Source organism: Sprattus sprattus, assembly GCF_963457725.1.
Source record: "Sprattus sprattus genome assembly, chromosome: 20".
Taxonomy (NCBI): Eukaryota; Metazoa; Chordata; class Actinopteri; order Clupeiformes; family Clupeidae; genus Sprattus; species Sprattus sprattus.
Window position 1 is genome coordinate 9,463,844 of NC_137918.1, and position 19,117 is coordinate 9,482,960.

A 19,117-nucleotide genomic window follows, 5' to 3' on the forward strand; every position below is an offset into this window, starting at 1 on the left:
GACATCCTGAAGAAGTTGTGAAAGACAGAAAACACTGCTCTATTTAATAGCAACAAACAGACTTTTAATTCAGACACTGACCCGTAATATTTGGTAAAGCAGTTCATTGGATTTAACAAAGATAAAAGTATTTACCTCCTGCGACTGATAAAACTCAGTGTTATTTTACATGGAAGCCTTACGCATCAGCCAATAGTACCACAGCAAACGTCAAGAGGCGGACCTGAACACTGTACACACCGATAGACAAACAAAACAGCAACTCCACGCTCAGCCAGCGTTGATATAAATGTACAAGTATCTAATCCCAAATGTTAAGTGTTTTCCATGATTGTTCTTCTTTTCTACAATGATTTATATCTCATCGAGAAGGGTGCGTTCTACCTCCTCGTGTTGATTATCATGCGAATTGCGTCAGACAACGGACAAATGCACGTGAACTTCAACTGGAGGACACAGGAGACGGTGTAGATGGGGTAGAAAGGGACCTTTCCGATCCATCATCGCCTTTTCCGGGGCTGTTCCCGGTGTTGGATGGGGATTTAGGGAGCATGCCCTCTTTCTCGCGCTTCTTTTGCTTCATGCGCCGGTTCTGGAACCATATTTTCACCTGGGTCTCGTTCAACTGGAGTGCAGCTGCGATCTCTACTCGCCTCGCACGTGTAAGATACTTGTTGAAGTGAAACTCCTTCTCGAGCTCTGTCAACTGTTTGGTAGTGAAATTGGTACGGACGGTATTGGGCTGCCCACTGAACCCGAATTCTCCTACTTTTCCTACAAGGAGTGAGAAAGAGGGGGGGGGGGGGAAGAGAGAGAGAGCTAGATCAGTTGATGGTTATATGCCCAGCGCCTTAAAACATTTTCCTGGGCATGTTTCAGATCTAAATGAAATCACACGTTAGCTGCATGCTCACCTGTCTTCGGTGGATTCCGTTTCACCCTCATCCAGTCAAAAGTCTGCGCGGCGAACGCGCTTTCTGTCAGTGAGGGGCAACAGGCGTCATGGTGGCTTGCGTGCAAGGGCGACAAGGCGTTTGAACAGCCCGCGGTCAGGAGGGCTAGGCTGGGCTGCTCCTGGCCATGGCCACACGACGAATGAGCTGCGAACTGGAGAGGTCCGTGCAGATGCGCGCCGCCACCGCTGTAACCTTGCCGATGCGAGAGGTGGGGGTGATGCTGCGCCACCGATGAAGAAATGTTCCCGGAGTAAACGATGGGCGCGCACTGTGCTAGTCCAACAGCTGTATCTACTTCCTGGTTCAGCGTGTAATGGTTGTAATTTGTGCAAAAGCCCGGCGTGCCATAGCCTGCGTGCGTGCCATACGCAATGCTCAATGAGTTACCGGGAGACTGATAGGAACCATGTTGTTGTGCATGAGCCACAGGCCCTGTGTCCGGTGATGTCCTACCTGCAAGGAAGCGATCTTCCCCGAGACAATTACTAACCGTAACAGCACAGGATTGAAAAGTTGTAATTCCATGATCAGCGTGGAATGTTCTCACGGAGCACGCGCCGCCACCATCTCCTCCACTCATTACTGAATAATCTAAGAACGTGCTCATCCTGGCATGGCATGAATGACACACTGACCGTCGCGAGGGGCCCAACTCTAATTAATGTCTGGACACTTGCGCGAGGTTGTAGGCTACTAAGTCAACGTCCGCCCTTGTTAATCAGTTAATGTTGGAGAGAGACCTCGAGGGGTGATATGAATAAAATGTGACAGTCACGTGAGTCAGGTCAACCAGTGAGTGGCCGGCGCCGGTGCTCCACTTGACGGGCTATGGGTGACAGAATGTCGTTTACACGGTATTTAAATTCTGGCCGTTCATCAATCACGTGTATGGCCTCTACAATGTTGGTCGAGCAAATGGCAAACCGATCACACGTACTAGCCGACGGCGAATTAGACGGTGGAGGCAGTCAGACAACCGAGGATACTAGAGCAAATACAACCGATGCGTTGGGACGTTCAGGTATAGGAGTTGTATGATAAATGGATACCTGATTACATGACAGCATGGTAATTCGAGAATTAATCCGAGAGTGTTATGCAGAATCTCTACAGTCGCAATCTTTTCGCAAGGTATTTCTTCTCCATTCCACTTTTCTTACACAATAAATGCACAATAGTATATTTCTCGCGTATTCTTTCTGTTTTGACGGCTGACGCATAGCCTACTCGTGAAATACAGTTCATACAGTCATTCTAATTGGCATCATGCTGAGCTTAGGTGTCAACGCCTCAGAATTTGTGAGTAACGATGTTTTTATGGCTTTGATGTGTGTGTCTTTAGGACACCATACAGAATGAATAGTTGATGTAATTAATTTTATTCCTCGTGCGCGCGCTTGTGCTTGTATTTATGTGCGTCGGACCTGTGACAGAAAGAATGAGTGAAACGCAATAGCCTTTGCTGCGTGTGTATCTGGAAAGGTGATTTCATGTGTAGAATAAGTGTGTGATGTCAAGCATATTAAGCCAGGCTCAGCCACCGCCTACGACGCACACCATGTATCCTTCTGCCTAGTGTTAGGGCATGTAGACTGCACTTTTTAAGTAATATGTATGCCCCTACAGACGCTTTTAGCAGTGGCCCGAGCATTTCAGTAGTAGACTTAGTAATCCTTTGCTTGTACTATTTATTATATACTGTATAAAGTGGAATGGAAGAGATCTATGGCCGCGCGCCACCTCTGGACATAAACGTGAGTGTCAGTATTACAATGGCGCCTCCTGGCGCTTTCGTCTGTTTATCCTACTTTGCTGCGTTCTATAGGCAATCTGCAAATACTTTGTCTCTTTCCTTCCAATCCAAAGGGAAACTAAAATAACAAGCCTAAAACCAATAAATCTCCACCAACAGAACAATAAGATGCCTCTAACTAAAATATGATTAAACTTAATTTCACGATTGGTTTCATACTGTATTGCAAATAGCCTGGAAGCTGGCCCAGAAGTAATACAATCAATAAGATGATATTTAGATGAGCATGAACTTTGAAACACCGACTATTTCAGTGGTTTACAGACTGTCGATACAAATAGTCTTATTCTATAGGGATTGTTGTTATTTGGTCCCGAATCGGTGTCAGGCTGAGAGTCGTGTTTTCAACCTACGTCAATCAAATACATTCTACCCTGCACAGCTTTATGAATATAAAGTAGATAAAGCGCATCCAATGTCACCCAGTGTTTTTGAATGCTGTTACGTCAAACACAGTCTACGTTTACATAGCTTCATCCAGACCGCAAACATTTCTTAAATCAGGCTAAATACGACAAAGAGATGTAATAGTTAAGAATTCATGTTTTCGTAGATGAAACAATACACACAAGGACATGAATGCATATTTTAGCCTATAGGCAGATGGCAGATTAAAACGAAAACAGTAAAGGGCTTGCAACTGGAAATTAGCAGTGACATTTTCCAAACGGTCTTTTGGTTTTCAGTTCATATTAAAATATGGATCATTTTAAATACTTTGATTTACTAAAAGTAGTAATAGTAGTATTCATATACAAGGGGTTACTGGTCAATGGACACCATTAAGGACTGCTCAAGAGAACGTTTAATTATGCAAAATGCTTTAGACTAGACAAAATAATTGTCTATCAAGTCAGATATCTTTGTCTAGGCCATTGTTGGGTCTAAAAATGTAGCCCTATTTCTTTACCATAGATTTTTTAATAGGCTGACAAAATGGCTGACCTGTTGATAGCCAAATTATTTAGACCAAAATATACCTAATCGTTAAACTGGGCTGGACAATTCGGGTTTATTTATAGGCTAAAGTAATTGTAGCTACTGTGGGCCTGCACCATTCGGTATTCTTTAATTTTGTTTCAATGTCTTGCTGATCAACTTATTGGATCAGTTCAATCTGCTTTTCACAGAGAATGTGTGAGTCTCACAGAGAATGTCTACGTTTATGAATGAATTACACTGGGCTGTTCTTCTGTTCCTTGACATGGGCTTCATTTGTTATGTCCTTTGTAACTTACCATAAGCAGTTGTTGACTGTTAAACCTGTGTCAATCAAATGTAATGCCTAGGCTACCATCATTTTTGCGATGCAATTATATAGTTGAAATGTGCAATATACTGTAATAGCATATATGTCATTAAGTTGTAGGCCTTCTGTATTTTTTTATTAAAAAAAAGACAACCATGATGTGTTTTAGGCTACATTGTCACCATATTTTTTACTGTTAAATTCTCTCAACCACAGCTGCCAGTAGGCTATTTAAATAGTACATTTAAATAGTTTACCGTAAACAGGTATACGCTATATTTAAGTTGTTTTAAAGCAAATTACCGTAAACATTTTTTAATTATACTGTATTTTACCATTCATTTTACAGATTTTCTTTTTTTACAATTTAGCGAAAGCTTGAGAACCTGTGCTTTCATTGTTTGTTAGTTTGATTTTTCTCCCTCTGCAGAGAACTATGAGTGTATTGTGTGTTTTAAAAGGGACTATCGATTAAAATCTTTGATTCAGAAACTATGTTTTAAAGTGCTAGCTAACACTGCTGACTCCAACATTTATTTTTGCTAGCCATGGGACATGACCACGCACCAAGAAGCCCTCCTATACTGTCCTTGAATTGCATGCGTTCTTCTTCTGGTCGGAAGTGGCACATTTTGCCCGCTGGGTGGCACATTCTGGAGCTGGCAACCCTCTAACGTCACCAGCAGGCTATGTGACACGTTAATGCTCAGAACTTCTGATTTCGTAGAAAATATTTCTTTAATCAATGCAGGTGATGTCTATGGTCTGCTTTTTAATGGCATTGCAACACCCTCCAGTGAACTTTAGAGTTATCACAAAATGTTCGTTCCTGTCCACCAAATGTGCTATGACTGATGATGGCACCGAGCCACTCTCATATCCGATGTTCTACACAGAGCTTTACATAGCTTGCTCTTTGGTACTGCGTCACTCGTTCTTTCCATGAAAATTGTTCATATGGGCTGCTAGTTATTTTTTTATAAGACAGCTGATTCTTTAAATTGACACTTTGATAGCAGGCCTATTGAAGATGTCACAAGACTATTCCAAAAAGTGGAGGGCACAGCTATAGCCAAAAAAAGTTTTTTTTAAATATACGTTTGTTGAAGACGAACTACAATGCCAACTATGGAACCCAGTATAGTGGATTACCCTGTTTCCATCTTGAAGTCCAAGACAAATGGCTCAGACATTCTCTCTCTCTCTCTCTCTCTCTCTCTCTCTCTCTCTCACACACACACCAAACACACACTCTCCAAAGGAAAGCAAGCCTGGACAAGAAAAACACGACTCCGAAACAGGGGTTTGATTTAGTCAACGGTATGTGTATACTCATTTGCTGTCATGAGTTTCGCCTTTTTAGCCACTTCTGTCCTCGTCTGTTACGTGCAACTGTCTAAAGGTTTTGCTGATCTCACTAGGTGGAGTAGCCAGTATTGGAGCCATTATATCAGCCATCATTGGCTTTAACTACCTTTGCGTAATTGTGAAAAGTTTTTTGTAGAATAAAATACGATGAGGTGCCACTCGTTTATTGCAAAACAATACATCTGAGGGAAAACATGTAAACTATAACCAGCACCACGTAGCCTATTCCAACCCACAAAATTCTCCTCAGCTATGTGAAGGTATGTTTTTGAGGCGTTCAGGGGCAAGAATGTTCAGGTCTCTTGCCGTTTCAGCTCTGCTGCGCCAAACAATGGAGCCTAGAAACCTGCACGCGATCAATCTTCCAAAAGGGCTGACAGCATAAACATAAACTTCTGGATAGCACGAGCACGGAGATCCTATCATAGCCACAATGGACATGGATTTATACATATCAATTTGTTGGAAATAGGCGTGGAGTTAAGAAAAAATATGGTGAGTTGTAGATGTTCTTTCTATGTTTTCTGTAACCTGTGCAGGCTAAAACCATTCGTCATTTAGATAGCCTATGCCTGGAAGCAATACAAAACATAACAAAAAAATGCTCTGGGCGACGAAACTTTCGATTTCTTTACATGTACTGTAACTTAGGAACATTTTCCAATTCTAGTATCGCCCGTTCACAAACTTAAAAAAAAAAAACATATATTTAAAGAAAACTTGACTAAGCCAATGGTGCCAGACGTAGTTCTCCATTGGGCAAGTATACGATTTTTTTTTAAACATTAAGAGTGTCTACATTAGCTTGTATCGAATATAATGATATAGTTTAATAATAGACTAGTATAGTAGCAATAGGCTATCCAAGAAAATAAAGGCATATGGGCCAATACACCACTAACCCTGAAACATTTATATTCACATTATTTTCTTTGTTGGTGAGTAATCTGTGATCAACCGGTAGTGGAAATAAATCGAATAGGCCTATATTTCACAAATTATAGATATATACAGAATACCTCGTAGGATACGAATAGGAATGGTTATTCAGACGACTTCTCGGGCATTGTGACTCTTCATTTGTTTTATTTTTCCTGTATTCTGCAGGGCCCCTTCGTGTCCGAGACAGGGAACGTCTCGTGAAGAGACACAGAGGACCCTTGCACCTATACGTCACAACAAGCCTTTCTATAGCATATATATATTTTGGGTGGAAATTTCGAAAGCATTGAAACCATTGTTTTGCCTATATACGAATTCCATTTAGTTTTCAACAGCAGACTATGTTCAAAATGAAAATAAAAGCACGTGTCCTGTTTCTTTTTTTGCATTTTTATTCATGATTGCATACCCTTGAATCACCACACAAGGTAACTTTCACGAAGGTCATAGTCCTCTTCTCAATGTAACATCACGGGAATGTGGTTTGTATTTAAAATTCCGTTTGAATTACAACACACGATAAGTAAATAGCCCACTGGAGAGTTTCTGGTCTTCATTTTAAGATTTAAGGAAAATAAGCACTTCAAGAACGGGCACAAAGTTCACATTTACAGTTACAATATTTTGATCACCATGATTTTAAATAAGATAAACATTAGACTACGTACACATTTAGGCTACGTACACTTAAGTGTAACCAGGTAGTTACACTTTAATTTTAACATAGGCCTAGGTGACAAACAACGTTCATCTCCACATTTAGCTTACTTCACTAGTTCAAGCACATGTGTATTTTCATCTAGAAGCAGTGAGTGCAATAAGGTTTCGCCGACAGTACCAAGAACAATTGTAACATGCCAGCTTGTAGGGGTAAGGTCAAATGATTATTTCACGTAGCCACGCTTTCTGGTTGCAACCGATTGTAATGCATGTTACAATTGTCTCCAGCGGACTTTTGCTAATATCTGATAGTATACATGGGATATAACACATTATATGCAGCTAATAATGTTAGTTCTACCTGTTTCTTGTGATCCTGTCAAAACACATTAATTGCGCAGTCAAAATATTACGCACAACTTAAAGTTTATAAACAACATGACTTCTTCTATAACTTTTGACAGGGAATGAGACAATGGCTGAAATTGTGATGTTGATGCCCTCCCACATACATCGCATTACGTTAGACACAGGCTGAGAAATTAAGCAAGTTACAACTGTCCCAGTGTCAAAACTGCATTTTAGTCTCCCCTACTCGATGAGGTTACCTACATCGGAGCATGGTATAAGTTAATACAGAAAGCAAAATGATTCGAATAAGAACTTCAAAATGATTAACGTCCCTTCCTGTACACCAAATCATGGTAAATTGAAAAGGAAAGGGAGGCGAAGCTTTAGGGGTAGGCTACAAGGAGCATTGTTCCCCATCACAGATCTGTCAGTTTGGGTGCTTCCGGAATTCTTCCCTGGGTGTAGTGCATTGTAAGGTCTGTGTATACGCAGGCGCTGGGTTCACACGCCCTGGAATGGCTGTTACCTAAAATGGTTTCCCCATCGTAGTCCATGCTGTCAGAAGGAGGGTGAAGGAGATTTGTCAGTCCGGAAACTGGTGTACCGGTACCAACCATAGACATCGTACCAACCACTTGGCCTGAGTAGCAGCCGCTTCCCTGAGAACTTCCTTGACCATGTGTCCATCTGCCTCGAAGACCATTCGTCTCGTAATTGGTCGCGGTACATTTTTGAACAGTTTCTGAACATTGGTTATGGAGTGATGCGTAGCTGGGTACCGAGATCCCCAGTGGTGGCGGAAATGACGCAAATAAATTGAATGCATTGGGATGGGGTTTACTATAAGTAGGAGATGGCGGATTATACTGCAAATTGTGGTCCAGAGGGTATCGATAGCCGGTGCCTGCCCCCGAGGATGGTGACTTTGGACTACAAGGTGCCTGTTCTGCTGGAGATGGCATCATCCCCATGTCCCTTTGATCCTTCTTGTGCTTCATTCTCCGGTTCTGAAACCATATCTTTATCTGCCGCTCCGTAAGGTTCAGCAGATTCGCCATCTCCATGCGCCGCGAGCGGCAGAGGTAATAACTAAAATGGAATTCCTTTTCCAACTCCAGGAGCTGCGCGCTGGTATAGGCAGTACGAGCGCGCTTTGAGCAGGCGGAATCTGACCGACTCTTCTCAACTGGATAGTTCTCCTCTGAGGGACGACACAAAATATAACGTTATCAAACTAAACAATTGCCATTTGCATGGGAAAATAACAGACCCACACTTTAAACTTAAAGCTTTCTATATGATTTCTATATGTGAAAATGTCCACCGCAGGATTCTCGATTCTCGTTGTAGGCTCACTCAAGAATGTTGTGCCACCGTGAAATGGCAGCAGCTCATATTCAGTAAATGATGTGGGCTACAGCTATTTGACACTTCAGCGACCTGGGGATATATGATACTGATATTGGGTGGGCTGATATTGGGTGCTGTTTAGAAGGTGTATTTTTTGCATATCTCTGAAGTCGAGTGTTTATTTTTTGTAACTGTCACAATCGTCGTTACTGTCATTGGGAAACTAATAGTTTGTCAAGACATCGTATCCCTTCGACAATCTCTTCTTCAGCTGATCTTTGCGACGAGTGAAGAAAATACGAGTGAGGTAAGAATGAACACTGATGCCGATATGTCTTCAAAATGTTGTGCAGTGTAGGCCTATACTGCCACGATGTCTCTGGCCATTATAGACAGCACGGAGGCACATACACATATTCTGTATATCTCACTCACTCACTCACACAATAAGCCATTTATTAATTTCTATTTAATTGTTATGATGTGAATGGGAGCAAAACGGTAAAGTCGAGCCGTTAAACTATGGTACTTTGTGCCACTTTCAACCCATAAAATACCGATTTAAAAAAAAAAAAAAAAAATGTCAATATTAACACCAGCATGGATGTGTTTCATCGCAGTACAGTCATATAATTTACTTTAGGGCTCAGAAAACACATTCAAGTGCTACATTACTTATGTCCGAAACCTCTCATTCTTAAGGCTACAAAACGAAATGATCCTTAGTAATACAGGCAGCATTTAGCTTATCATGGTCACTGGTCACAAGGAGGCAGATCAAGTGGAATTATTGTAAACACAAAGATAGCTTTATACTCACCATTAAATTTGATATCAGCTTTATCCATTTTTCTTTTTGCTGTAATTTTATCCGCATTGGTTGTATTTGTTTTGTAAGCCATTTTCTTTTGGCCTGTCTACATGTGTAGGCTACTAACCGGTTTGTATCAACTAGGCCAGACTACTAAACACTTTCCTGCTATGTGAAGACTAAACGCCAATAGTTTCTACTGTCCCAGACAGCGTTGTATCCACCGTGTCCACCCTTCTGCTGTCCACGAGACCTAAACAACAGCGTTCACTATCTCTCACAAGATAGATGGGGGACCAAAGAAACCTGAAAAACCAGAGGGTGTCCGTGATTACCATTATCTTTTTTTTTCGCCAGCCTAGGCCTACAACAATGACTGTGGCTGATGCATAGGGTCAGTAAACATAGTCAGTGACAGATCTTTTGTGCACCGGTAAAGAGCTCAAATGGCGCTTATTTAGTTTGATTTAATTCACAGAAAAGGTACCATCTGTAAAGCAGTGAATATTCCAACATGTGTTTTGTCTGATAATTCAATTGTGCAATGCTGAGTATCTTATCATTTGTCACAGCAAGTTATTCACATCTAATTTGCATAATTTGCGCCTCATAACTTCGGTAATGTAAATGGGATTTCTGAACCATTTACCATTTCTTTGGCCTACCTTTTCTTTCTTGATTTTGATGCCCTGCCAAATGAGTAGCTTGCGAGCCAGCGATTGTTCTCTCCTTTACAGCCAAACATTTCTTCGATTTCCTCTTTGATAGATTGGTGTGGCTGAATAAGATACGTTTACGCAGTGCTCTGGGTCAGCCTTGCTCGTCAGCGTTTAGAAAAGTAAGAAAACATGGCCTCCCTTCACAGCTTTTAAAAAGCGGTGGTGATGTCCCAGTGATTTATGACCGCTCGACTGAGAAGTCGGTTCAGGAAGAGTTCATACGTAGGCCATTAGCGCACGCATGCACGCACATACACAATCCTGTCCTTTTGTTACATGGCTAAGGTGTTTCTCCTCATTCCTCTTTTTGTTCGTCATATGCTGTGAAGTTTACAAGATGAAATGCCATTTACTGTCTTATGAGAGGCTACAGTAGACTTCGATTTCTGGGTTTGTTGTGCGGCCCCCACGTATAGACACATAACAGGTAATTGATGCGTTTCACTTTTTAACCCTTTTTATCTGCACTTTAAATCTCATAGTATTATTAGCCTTGTTATTTTACCACAGTTTACCATTTCTACTAGATTGATAACATTTTGCAGGCCTTATATCTTACGCCCTAATGTTACATTAGGTAAAAATGCCTATGTGAATTCGAAACAGGTTACTTAGAAGTAAGGCAAATTTGTAATGGCGGTGGACAGATTTCAGAAAGGATTTCTTTTTTGGCAATTTTTTGGGAACATATAGTAGCGGTGAAATGACTTACTCTGTTGACAGTAAATTTGAAAGTTCTTGGTAAGATTACGTGCTAGGGTATTTTATTGTGCCCAAAAGTTGGCCAAAGCAGAAATTATAATTCAAGAAAACAATAACGTAATTCCAAAATAATCGAAGGACAATAATTCCCCTTTTTTCCATTCATCTTGTCCCAGTTTTTTACGTCTCAGTTTTTACACCCAATTTCTTCTTCAACTCAGGTGGAAATTAGAATTCAATCTGATAAAAGACTTTGAGACGAGTTTATGTTCTGGTTTGGATTTTTAGGCCACTTGTAGTCGATAGTTTTGTGGCATACTTCTTAGTTGTAAAAGTGGGCTCTAATATAATCTTCCAATCTTCCAAAAAAGGTGGCTACTACCAAAAATACTACTACCAAAGTTGTAATGCTGATCAAGCTGCGTTTTCTTTTCGTTTTCTTTCTTTAGTGTTTGCCTTATTGTTGTTAGGCCTACAATCATTGGCTGTGATTAATAACATGAAAACGAAATAATTTGATTTAGGAATAATAATATTAGGTTTACAAGAACAAAAAGAAATGATAATAGTTATTTTGCAGACATTACGAGTGTACAGGAAAAAAATGTAATTTGGCCTAATTCTCACGTGAAGTTAGTTTAGCGTAGGCTTCGACTGAATTCGCCCCCTTAGAAATAGGCCTGTTTGTTTGTAAATTACTGCATGGTTGATTGTGCGCATTTCTGTCTATTTAGGTTTAGATCGAAAAGGCACTTGCTAGCGGGCAGCCGCAGTCCAAAGCTCCCCTGCTCTTAAATCACTGTTTGATATGCGCCTGACCTAAGTAGTGTCACATGGGGGTAGCCTTTACAGCAACTCGCATTACTATACATCGTCCTATTCTCAAACAGCTGCTTAAAATAAGCGCTCCGAATTTTGCGCAACGACTGTTTTAATGAGAAAATTGAAAAGCAGATGCTGTGCACCTTAAAATTTAAATGGAGTCGGTTTTCCAGCATGACACGATAGGGATGTTTAAGCGCTTGAATGGTTGGATGGCATTGGGCTATGTAGTGGCCTAGCCGTAGCCTAAGATTTCTCCAAGACCCTGTTTCGCATGAAATCGGTGCTATATTCCAACTATTTGGGAGATGTAAGCTGTAAAGTGAAATATCCTTAATGTCCCTAAAAAGAGCCTTAAACTAGCCATCGCCCACATACGCAAAAATGAATCAATGAACTCCGGAACTGGTCTTATCTCAACGAACTAAATCCCTCCGCCAGGTGGAATAGCTCATGGCCAGCGCTCTGCACATAGTGAATAATGATTTAATGCAGTAGTCCGACTCCAACCTATAGACTATAGATTATTATTCGTATCTATTGGCGCTTTTAAAATATGTTGTAGCATACTGCGGGACTTTGGCGTCATGGGCCAGGTAGCGCGCACGTTCCAAGTATCCTGGCTCTGAGGCGAACTGTTGCTGAAGGGGTTCTGTTAACACCTCTGTCATCGCGCTCTCGAATAACACTCAGTGATGAGGTTGCTATAGGGAGGAGATGGAGGTCGCGCAGTGGAACGGTTCTTGCAGCGCCCTCACAATCAGCATCCCTGAGAGGCCTTGTCGTCAAGAGGAAGCCCCCTGTTTCATGCTTGACAGGATGATCACTCAGTGTGTGTGCCAGTTTCCTGGTTTGAAAGGACCATGCTACAACATGACAAGGAGACTAATATCCTGGAGCAGCAGAAGTTAACCATTGGGCCATTACCTGTTGCCCAGACAAGCGTCTAAATAGTCTATAATTATTCTCTAGCGTCTCTGAAAAAGGGCCATGGTTATGTTTAATTCAGTAAGCTTATATTTCAAACCTTTCGGGTAGCAACAATATGGCTGTATTACCTACCCAGCTTGGGAGGAAACTTGGGAGCGCCCATCATATTTCTACATCTTCAGAGTAGGTAAAGAAGTATAGTCCTAGGAGGACTATTGATAAAACATGGGCCATTCCAGTCCCTGCAGTCTCCGTAGGCGTATGAAGATCATGATGTAATACAAAAGACACGGGCTTCCCTTCTCCGTCCTCCTTAGTTCTATACGTCAGTTGGAAGAAATGCCTTAAATATGCCTTCATTTATTGAGGTGTCTTTCCGCACTTTCTATTGTGTCTGCAAAACACTGTATGGTCTGTATGCAGTTCCATTACTATAACTCTGAAAAGTGCACCAAAAAACATTAATTCAATGATGAATAATGTAGCTCTTACATCTTGTGTAGGATTGTATTCATTATCTTATATTTAGACAAGAGGGACTTGTCATGTACAGTATTATCACGAAAAGTACAATTATCTTCCTGTGAAAGACCAAAGAAAAGCCTAAGTTGATCATTAGACTCATGTTGACCCCACTCCTGACTTGCCCACTGAATATACGTTTTATATTTCAGTATTGTACAGAAGAAACAATATTAAGTATCAATTTAAAGTAAAACAACCAATTATTATTAGTAGTACTAGTAGGAGTAGTGGTATTATTAACAATAATTCCAAATTTACGATTATATTCATAAATGAGGCCTATGTCTCAAACATTATTAGACGGATGATGTTTTAAAAAGTGAGTTTTTAAGTGCTTTTTGAATGTACCAAAGCTGGCTGCAAACACACACACAAACACGTGCAAATGAATAAGGTATGCAAGCCATACCATTTAGTGTGTGTGTGAGTGAGCACAGTGTTAGAGAAACAGGTAGGTATTTTGTGTGTGTGTGTGTGTGTGTGTGTGTGTGTGTGTGTGTGTTTGGAGCTGACTGGTTCTTGTGATGTGATACACATGAAGAGTTGAGTAAAGTTATTGTAAAATAACTGTTGTGCCCCAAACATAAATGGCCCAACTCCACCTGCAGTACTACCAGCTCCATGAGGACTATGATGGCCCAACTCAACCTGCAGTACTACCAGCTCCGTGAGGACTATGATGGCCCAACTCCACCTGCAGTACTACCAGCTCCGTGAGGACTATGATGGCCCAACTCCACCTGCAGTACAACCAGCTCCGTGAGGACTATGATGGCCCAACTCCACCTGCAGTACTACCAGCTCCGTGAGGACTATGATGGCCCAACTCCACCTGCAGTACTACCAGCTCCGTGAGGACTATGATGGCCCAACTCCACCTGCAGTACTACCAGCTCCGTGAGGACTATGAAGCTGTGAAAGAGAACTGGAGGCCACCCAGGAAGAGAATACAACTCTTCTCTGGGCTTCCATTTTCAACTGTATTAAAACTCTTGGGACAGTGGATACTCGTATACGTGATGTGGCCTGTTAAGGATGCAGTGAGCACAAAAATGCCAAAGTGTTTTAAACCCCAATTGAACAGGCTAAATGCTATGACTTTGTTATAAAGTACGTCTCATTTTGAGAAATAAAGTATGGTTTTATTTGGATGACATTTGATTGCTTTTGTTGAATATATTTAGTTATCAAGGGGACACAAATTGGTGAACCGATAATGAGGTAATAGGCTTAATGATTAATAAACAATAACTAGCCTATATGAATAATTTTGTGTGAAGGTACACATCTTTCTTGAACTCATCATTAGTAATGATTAACTGATAACTAGCAAAGACTTTAAAAAAAGACGTAATCATCATAATGTAAGTATCACAATGTGACTTTACTTGGGGGAGAAACAAGTCAGTGAAGTAAAGGTGTATTAATGGTTCAGTACTGATGATCACTTCATGTGTTTATAAGGCGTGTGGTGCTTCTTCTGATCACTGGTTCATGCAGCAACATGTAAATGTGTGCGTCTGATGACCAGTTTGAGTTAAAGGGAGAGACTCTTAAGTGAGGCTGATCAAAAGCTTGGATCTGCAAATGACATTTGTGGATGTAACCTGATCCGTGTGGACAGGCACAGTCCCACACCTGACCCCAGCTCCCAACCTCAGGCACGGATGGCAGGCTGCTAGCAAGGAGGCTAAAACCCATGGGTGCTGCTAGCGTCACTGATGGGTGCTGCTAGTTTTTGGGGACACAAGGAGTACAGTTTTTTTATAATACAACTCATCCTCAACATAAAACTGAAATTTCAGTTTTTGTAAATGTAATCCTTCATCCTGATCTAGCAGTATGCTTACCTTGAAATCCATACTGTAAAAGCAACTCATTCACCCCACTCACTCATACATTTTTCACTCCCTCATTTACCCACACACACCTCACTCACTCATTCACCCACACACACCTCACTCACTCACTCACTCACACCTCACTCACTCACGCACTCACTCACTCACACACACCTCACTCACTCACGCACTCACTCACTCAATCACTCACTCACTCACTCATTCACCCACACACACCTCACTCACTCAATCACTCACTCACTCACTTATTCACCCACACACACCTCACTCACTCAATCACTCACTCACTCACTTATTCACCCACACACACCTCACTCACTCAATCACTCACTCACTCACTCACTCGCGCTCGCTCGCTCGCTCACTCACTCACTCACTCACTCACTCACTCACTCACTCACTCACTCACTCACTCACTCACTCACTCACTCACACACACCTCACTCACTCACTCACTCAATCAATCACCAACACACTCTCAGTTCAAGTCTCTTTATTAGCATGAGTGTTGGGATACATACAGTGCTCTGTCAGCATTCAATAACACTGGGTTTGAGGGGTGCCAATGCAATATAATAGCCTGTATATCCATTATCAATATTCTGTTGGTTATTTTCTCCTAGACATACTATGGCTGAATCCCATTTCACCCCATAGCCCTTCGCCTTTCCCCTTCCCCTCCGTTTTGCACGTTCACGTGGAGGGGTAGGGCTGTCCCAATTCACGTTAAGACAGAAAGGAAGGGGAAGGGGAAGGGCTGCCAATCCCCTATGACCTGATACCAGTGTGCATGACATCATCATATGGTCACCCATAGCAGCATTAACAACCCTTCTTCTTTCTTTAGGATTCCTTGATAAAAGTTCCTATTATCAGTTTTCTGCACTGGTTTTCACAATTTGTTGGTGTGATTTTGAAGATTATGAACTGTTCTTCTACTGTGTTTATTTAAAGAGCTACCTATTGAGCTAAAATACTACTACTTTTGCATTAAAAAAATATTTTAGACTTGGAGTGAAACATTATTTTCTTGCTTCTAATTGGCCCCTTAGGTGGAACTTTTTGCTTCCAGACCTTTCGCTCACCTGCACCCTGATGTCATAATCGCGTCTGTTATGTCACGCCATGTCATAACACATGGGCGGAGCCGAATACGCTCACGAAAGACAGGGAGTGCCACCTAACGAGCTCAGCAACTAGCATAAACAGTGTAAGAGTGCCACTTCCTGGTCAGAAGTGTGAATAAGCACTGATATCCTTTTTGTCATTTCATGGTCATGATACATCTTCCTCTCATGGAAATGATTGGGGCATTATGAACAAAGGGAAATCAGTCAACTAGGTTTCTTCCACAACATGAAAAGTCTCAAAAGGAAATCCACAGTGGCCGTTTTATGTCTACAGCATTTAAGTAATGAACTCTATTTTTTGAGAGTTTAAGAATGAGGAAAGAGGAGCTCAGCAAATTAACCCATTGATTATGTCAAATGTGTTTTGTTTATTTCTGGTGATGAGGAATTTTCTGTTCATTTGATATTTTTCATCAATATTTAAAATTATATAAATCCTTCCCATTGAGTTAAAATGCTGTACAGTTGAATGCACTAATGTATGTCTTTTTGCAACTGTGCAGCATCATATTCATTGCTGGCCTACAATAGGTCATCATTAGCTTCCTAAATTATGTAATGGAAAATGGGTGCTTTTAGAAAGGTTCCTTAACTCAACAGAGACAGAGACCTCTGTTAAGTGTTGAGGGTCATCTGAACACATCAAAATGAATCTGTATTTATGTATGCTACCTGTGAGGTCGATGGTGTTTTGCCTACCTTGCCTTGCCTGAGGTACTGATAGCAATAGCCTGATATCTGTGTTGAGCAGTGGTGTAGTCCAGGGTATACGCACTTATTTTTCAGTCAGCATAGCGTATACCCACTTCTCAAAACAGAACGTTTATCCTGTGCTGTATGGGCTGCTTAAAATAAGAGTATACCCACTTCTCTAGGGACCACTACACCACTGGTGTTGAGCAATAGGCGAAATGCAGCAGAACCCAATACTTGCTGTGGCATCTGTCTGTTCACCATCACAGTTCACTAACAAAGAGAAGCACTCCCGTTACACAGTTTCTGAATGAGAACTTCCCTCCATGTATGTGAAGAGCTTGTCTTAAAACAAGACAGCAGGCTATTTCATTGTATGGTATGAGCGATTGTCCAGAAGCGTTTGTGAGAAGCTTTCATATAAACGAATAGCCCAAGGGGAAAGCCAGTGATTGCTATGTTGTCCATACAATATGATCATATGTGAAATTAAAAAACAAGTGTGGTTCGGTTACTTCAGTTCATTTTTTAATTTGTCAACTCCAAGGCCGCTTGATATCTGTTATCATTGTGATGGTGAGAAGAGACTTTGCCAATGAGAAATTACAGGCCTAGGAATGTATTTGTGAATGTATGTTACACACACAGATACACACACACACAAACATCAGTGTAAAGAAAATGGCATTATCCTTTTTTATTACACTTTTTTACCAGATGAGGGCGCACCAGTACTGCAGCACTGCCACCTTACACACACTGCAGCGGGCCCCTGAAATATCACTCCCCTGCAGGTGACCTATGAAACAGCGTCAAAGAGGATCTGAGACCTGCCTACAACCTCTCAGAGACTACAGAAGAGGTGTTCAGATGAAGACACTAGGCCATGACATTTTATTATATTGCATTGGACAGGAGTCAGAGCTTGTTGCATAAGCATTTCTGGATGCATTTGGACAGAGGTTTCCAATCCTTCTCCTGAGCCCTGAGTCCTCCCCTGCTCTCAGGTATTCTGTCAGTGCTCTGAGCTCTGAGTCCTCCCCCGATCTCAGGTCTACCCCTGAGACCTCCCCTGCTCTCAGGTCTTTTATCTGTGCTCTGAGCCCTGAGCACAGTGGTGTAGTAGTCCCTGGAGAAGAGGGCATACTCTTATTTTATTAAGCAGCCAATACAGCACAGGATAAACGCCATGTTTTTAGAAGTGGGTATATGCAATGCTGACTGAAAAAAAGTTGGTATACTCTGTATACCTGCGTATACCCTGGACTACACCACTGCCTGAGCACTCCCCTGCTCTCAGGTCTTCTGTCTGTGCTCTGCATTACTGACTGAACTCATTGGTTGAATTCTCACTTAAATGATCCTACCTTATTTTGCCTAGCTTACAGCAAAACATATTTGTGGGAGCAGGGCTGAGAATCCCCTGCAGCAGGACATACAGCTTTCGAATGATGTAGCTGATTGAGGAATACAGGAGTACTCTACAGTTCGCACTGGTTGGCATCCTGGCAGGTGACAGGTTAGCACCTATACAGGCATCCTCCAGGGAGGACATCCTCCACCATGACCATCCCTAACAGCCTAACAAATAACCATCTAATCTTTGTCTCCATGCTTACTGTCTCTACACACGTGGAGAGCAACATCAAAGAGGCTTAGGAAGGAAGCCCAGTGCAGATGCCCAGTCCAGTGTGGTGTCTTACCTCATATCTCATACATTTGAGAAAATTCTGATTTAAGAAAATAAGATCCAAACAGTTCAAACAAGACCTAATTTATTTGGGTGTTTTGTCACCAGGGTGATGTGTTTGTATAGAAATGATTTGGAGTTGGAGAGGAGTTGGTGTGTGGTTGAATGAAAAGATTGATGCACAAAAGAGTAATGTACTGTATGTGTTAAACTGACCACGTTCAGTTTGAATTATGACTTTAAAAAGTCGATATATTTCGAAATCCCAGTCTAAATATGTGACAGTTTGTGTGAGTACCTACAAAGTACCTACAATGTTCTCTTATAAAAGAACATATGTAGGCTAATACATCATTGTTCGATGATAATGGGGTATCAATATGTGACATCCACCAGCACTTTTCAGAATGTGCCTTAGTGCCCTTCACTTTAAAAGATAACTGAATAGCATGACAAGTAGCTACATTACAGACTCATTAGACTTCATGTTGAATCCTCGTAAGCAGCGGAAGCAGACCAATCTTAACAGAAAAAGGGGCTTAGA

The 19,117-nt window shown here is 41.5% G+C and overlaps 1 protein-coding gene across 1 annotated transcript; it reads right to left on the reverse strand.

Annotated features, from left to right (window-relative positions):
* Window positions 1–442: 442 nt before the first annotated feature.
* Window positions 443–1,563, reverse strand: hoxa1a (homeobox A1a; the record flags this gene model as incomplete). The annotated part of the gene is made up of 2 exons (XM_080858853.1): window positions 443–774; window positions 915–1,563. 2 exons carry the CDS (start codon window positions 1,561–1,563, stop codon window positions 443–445), a joined length of 981 nt encoding a protein of 326 aa, XP_080714979.1.
* Between the last annotated feature and the right edge of the window lie 17,554 nt (window positions 1,564–19,117).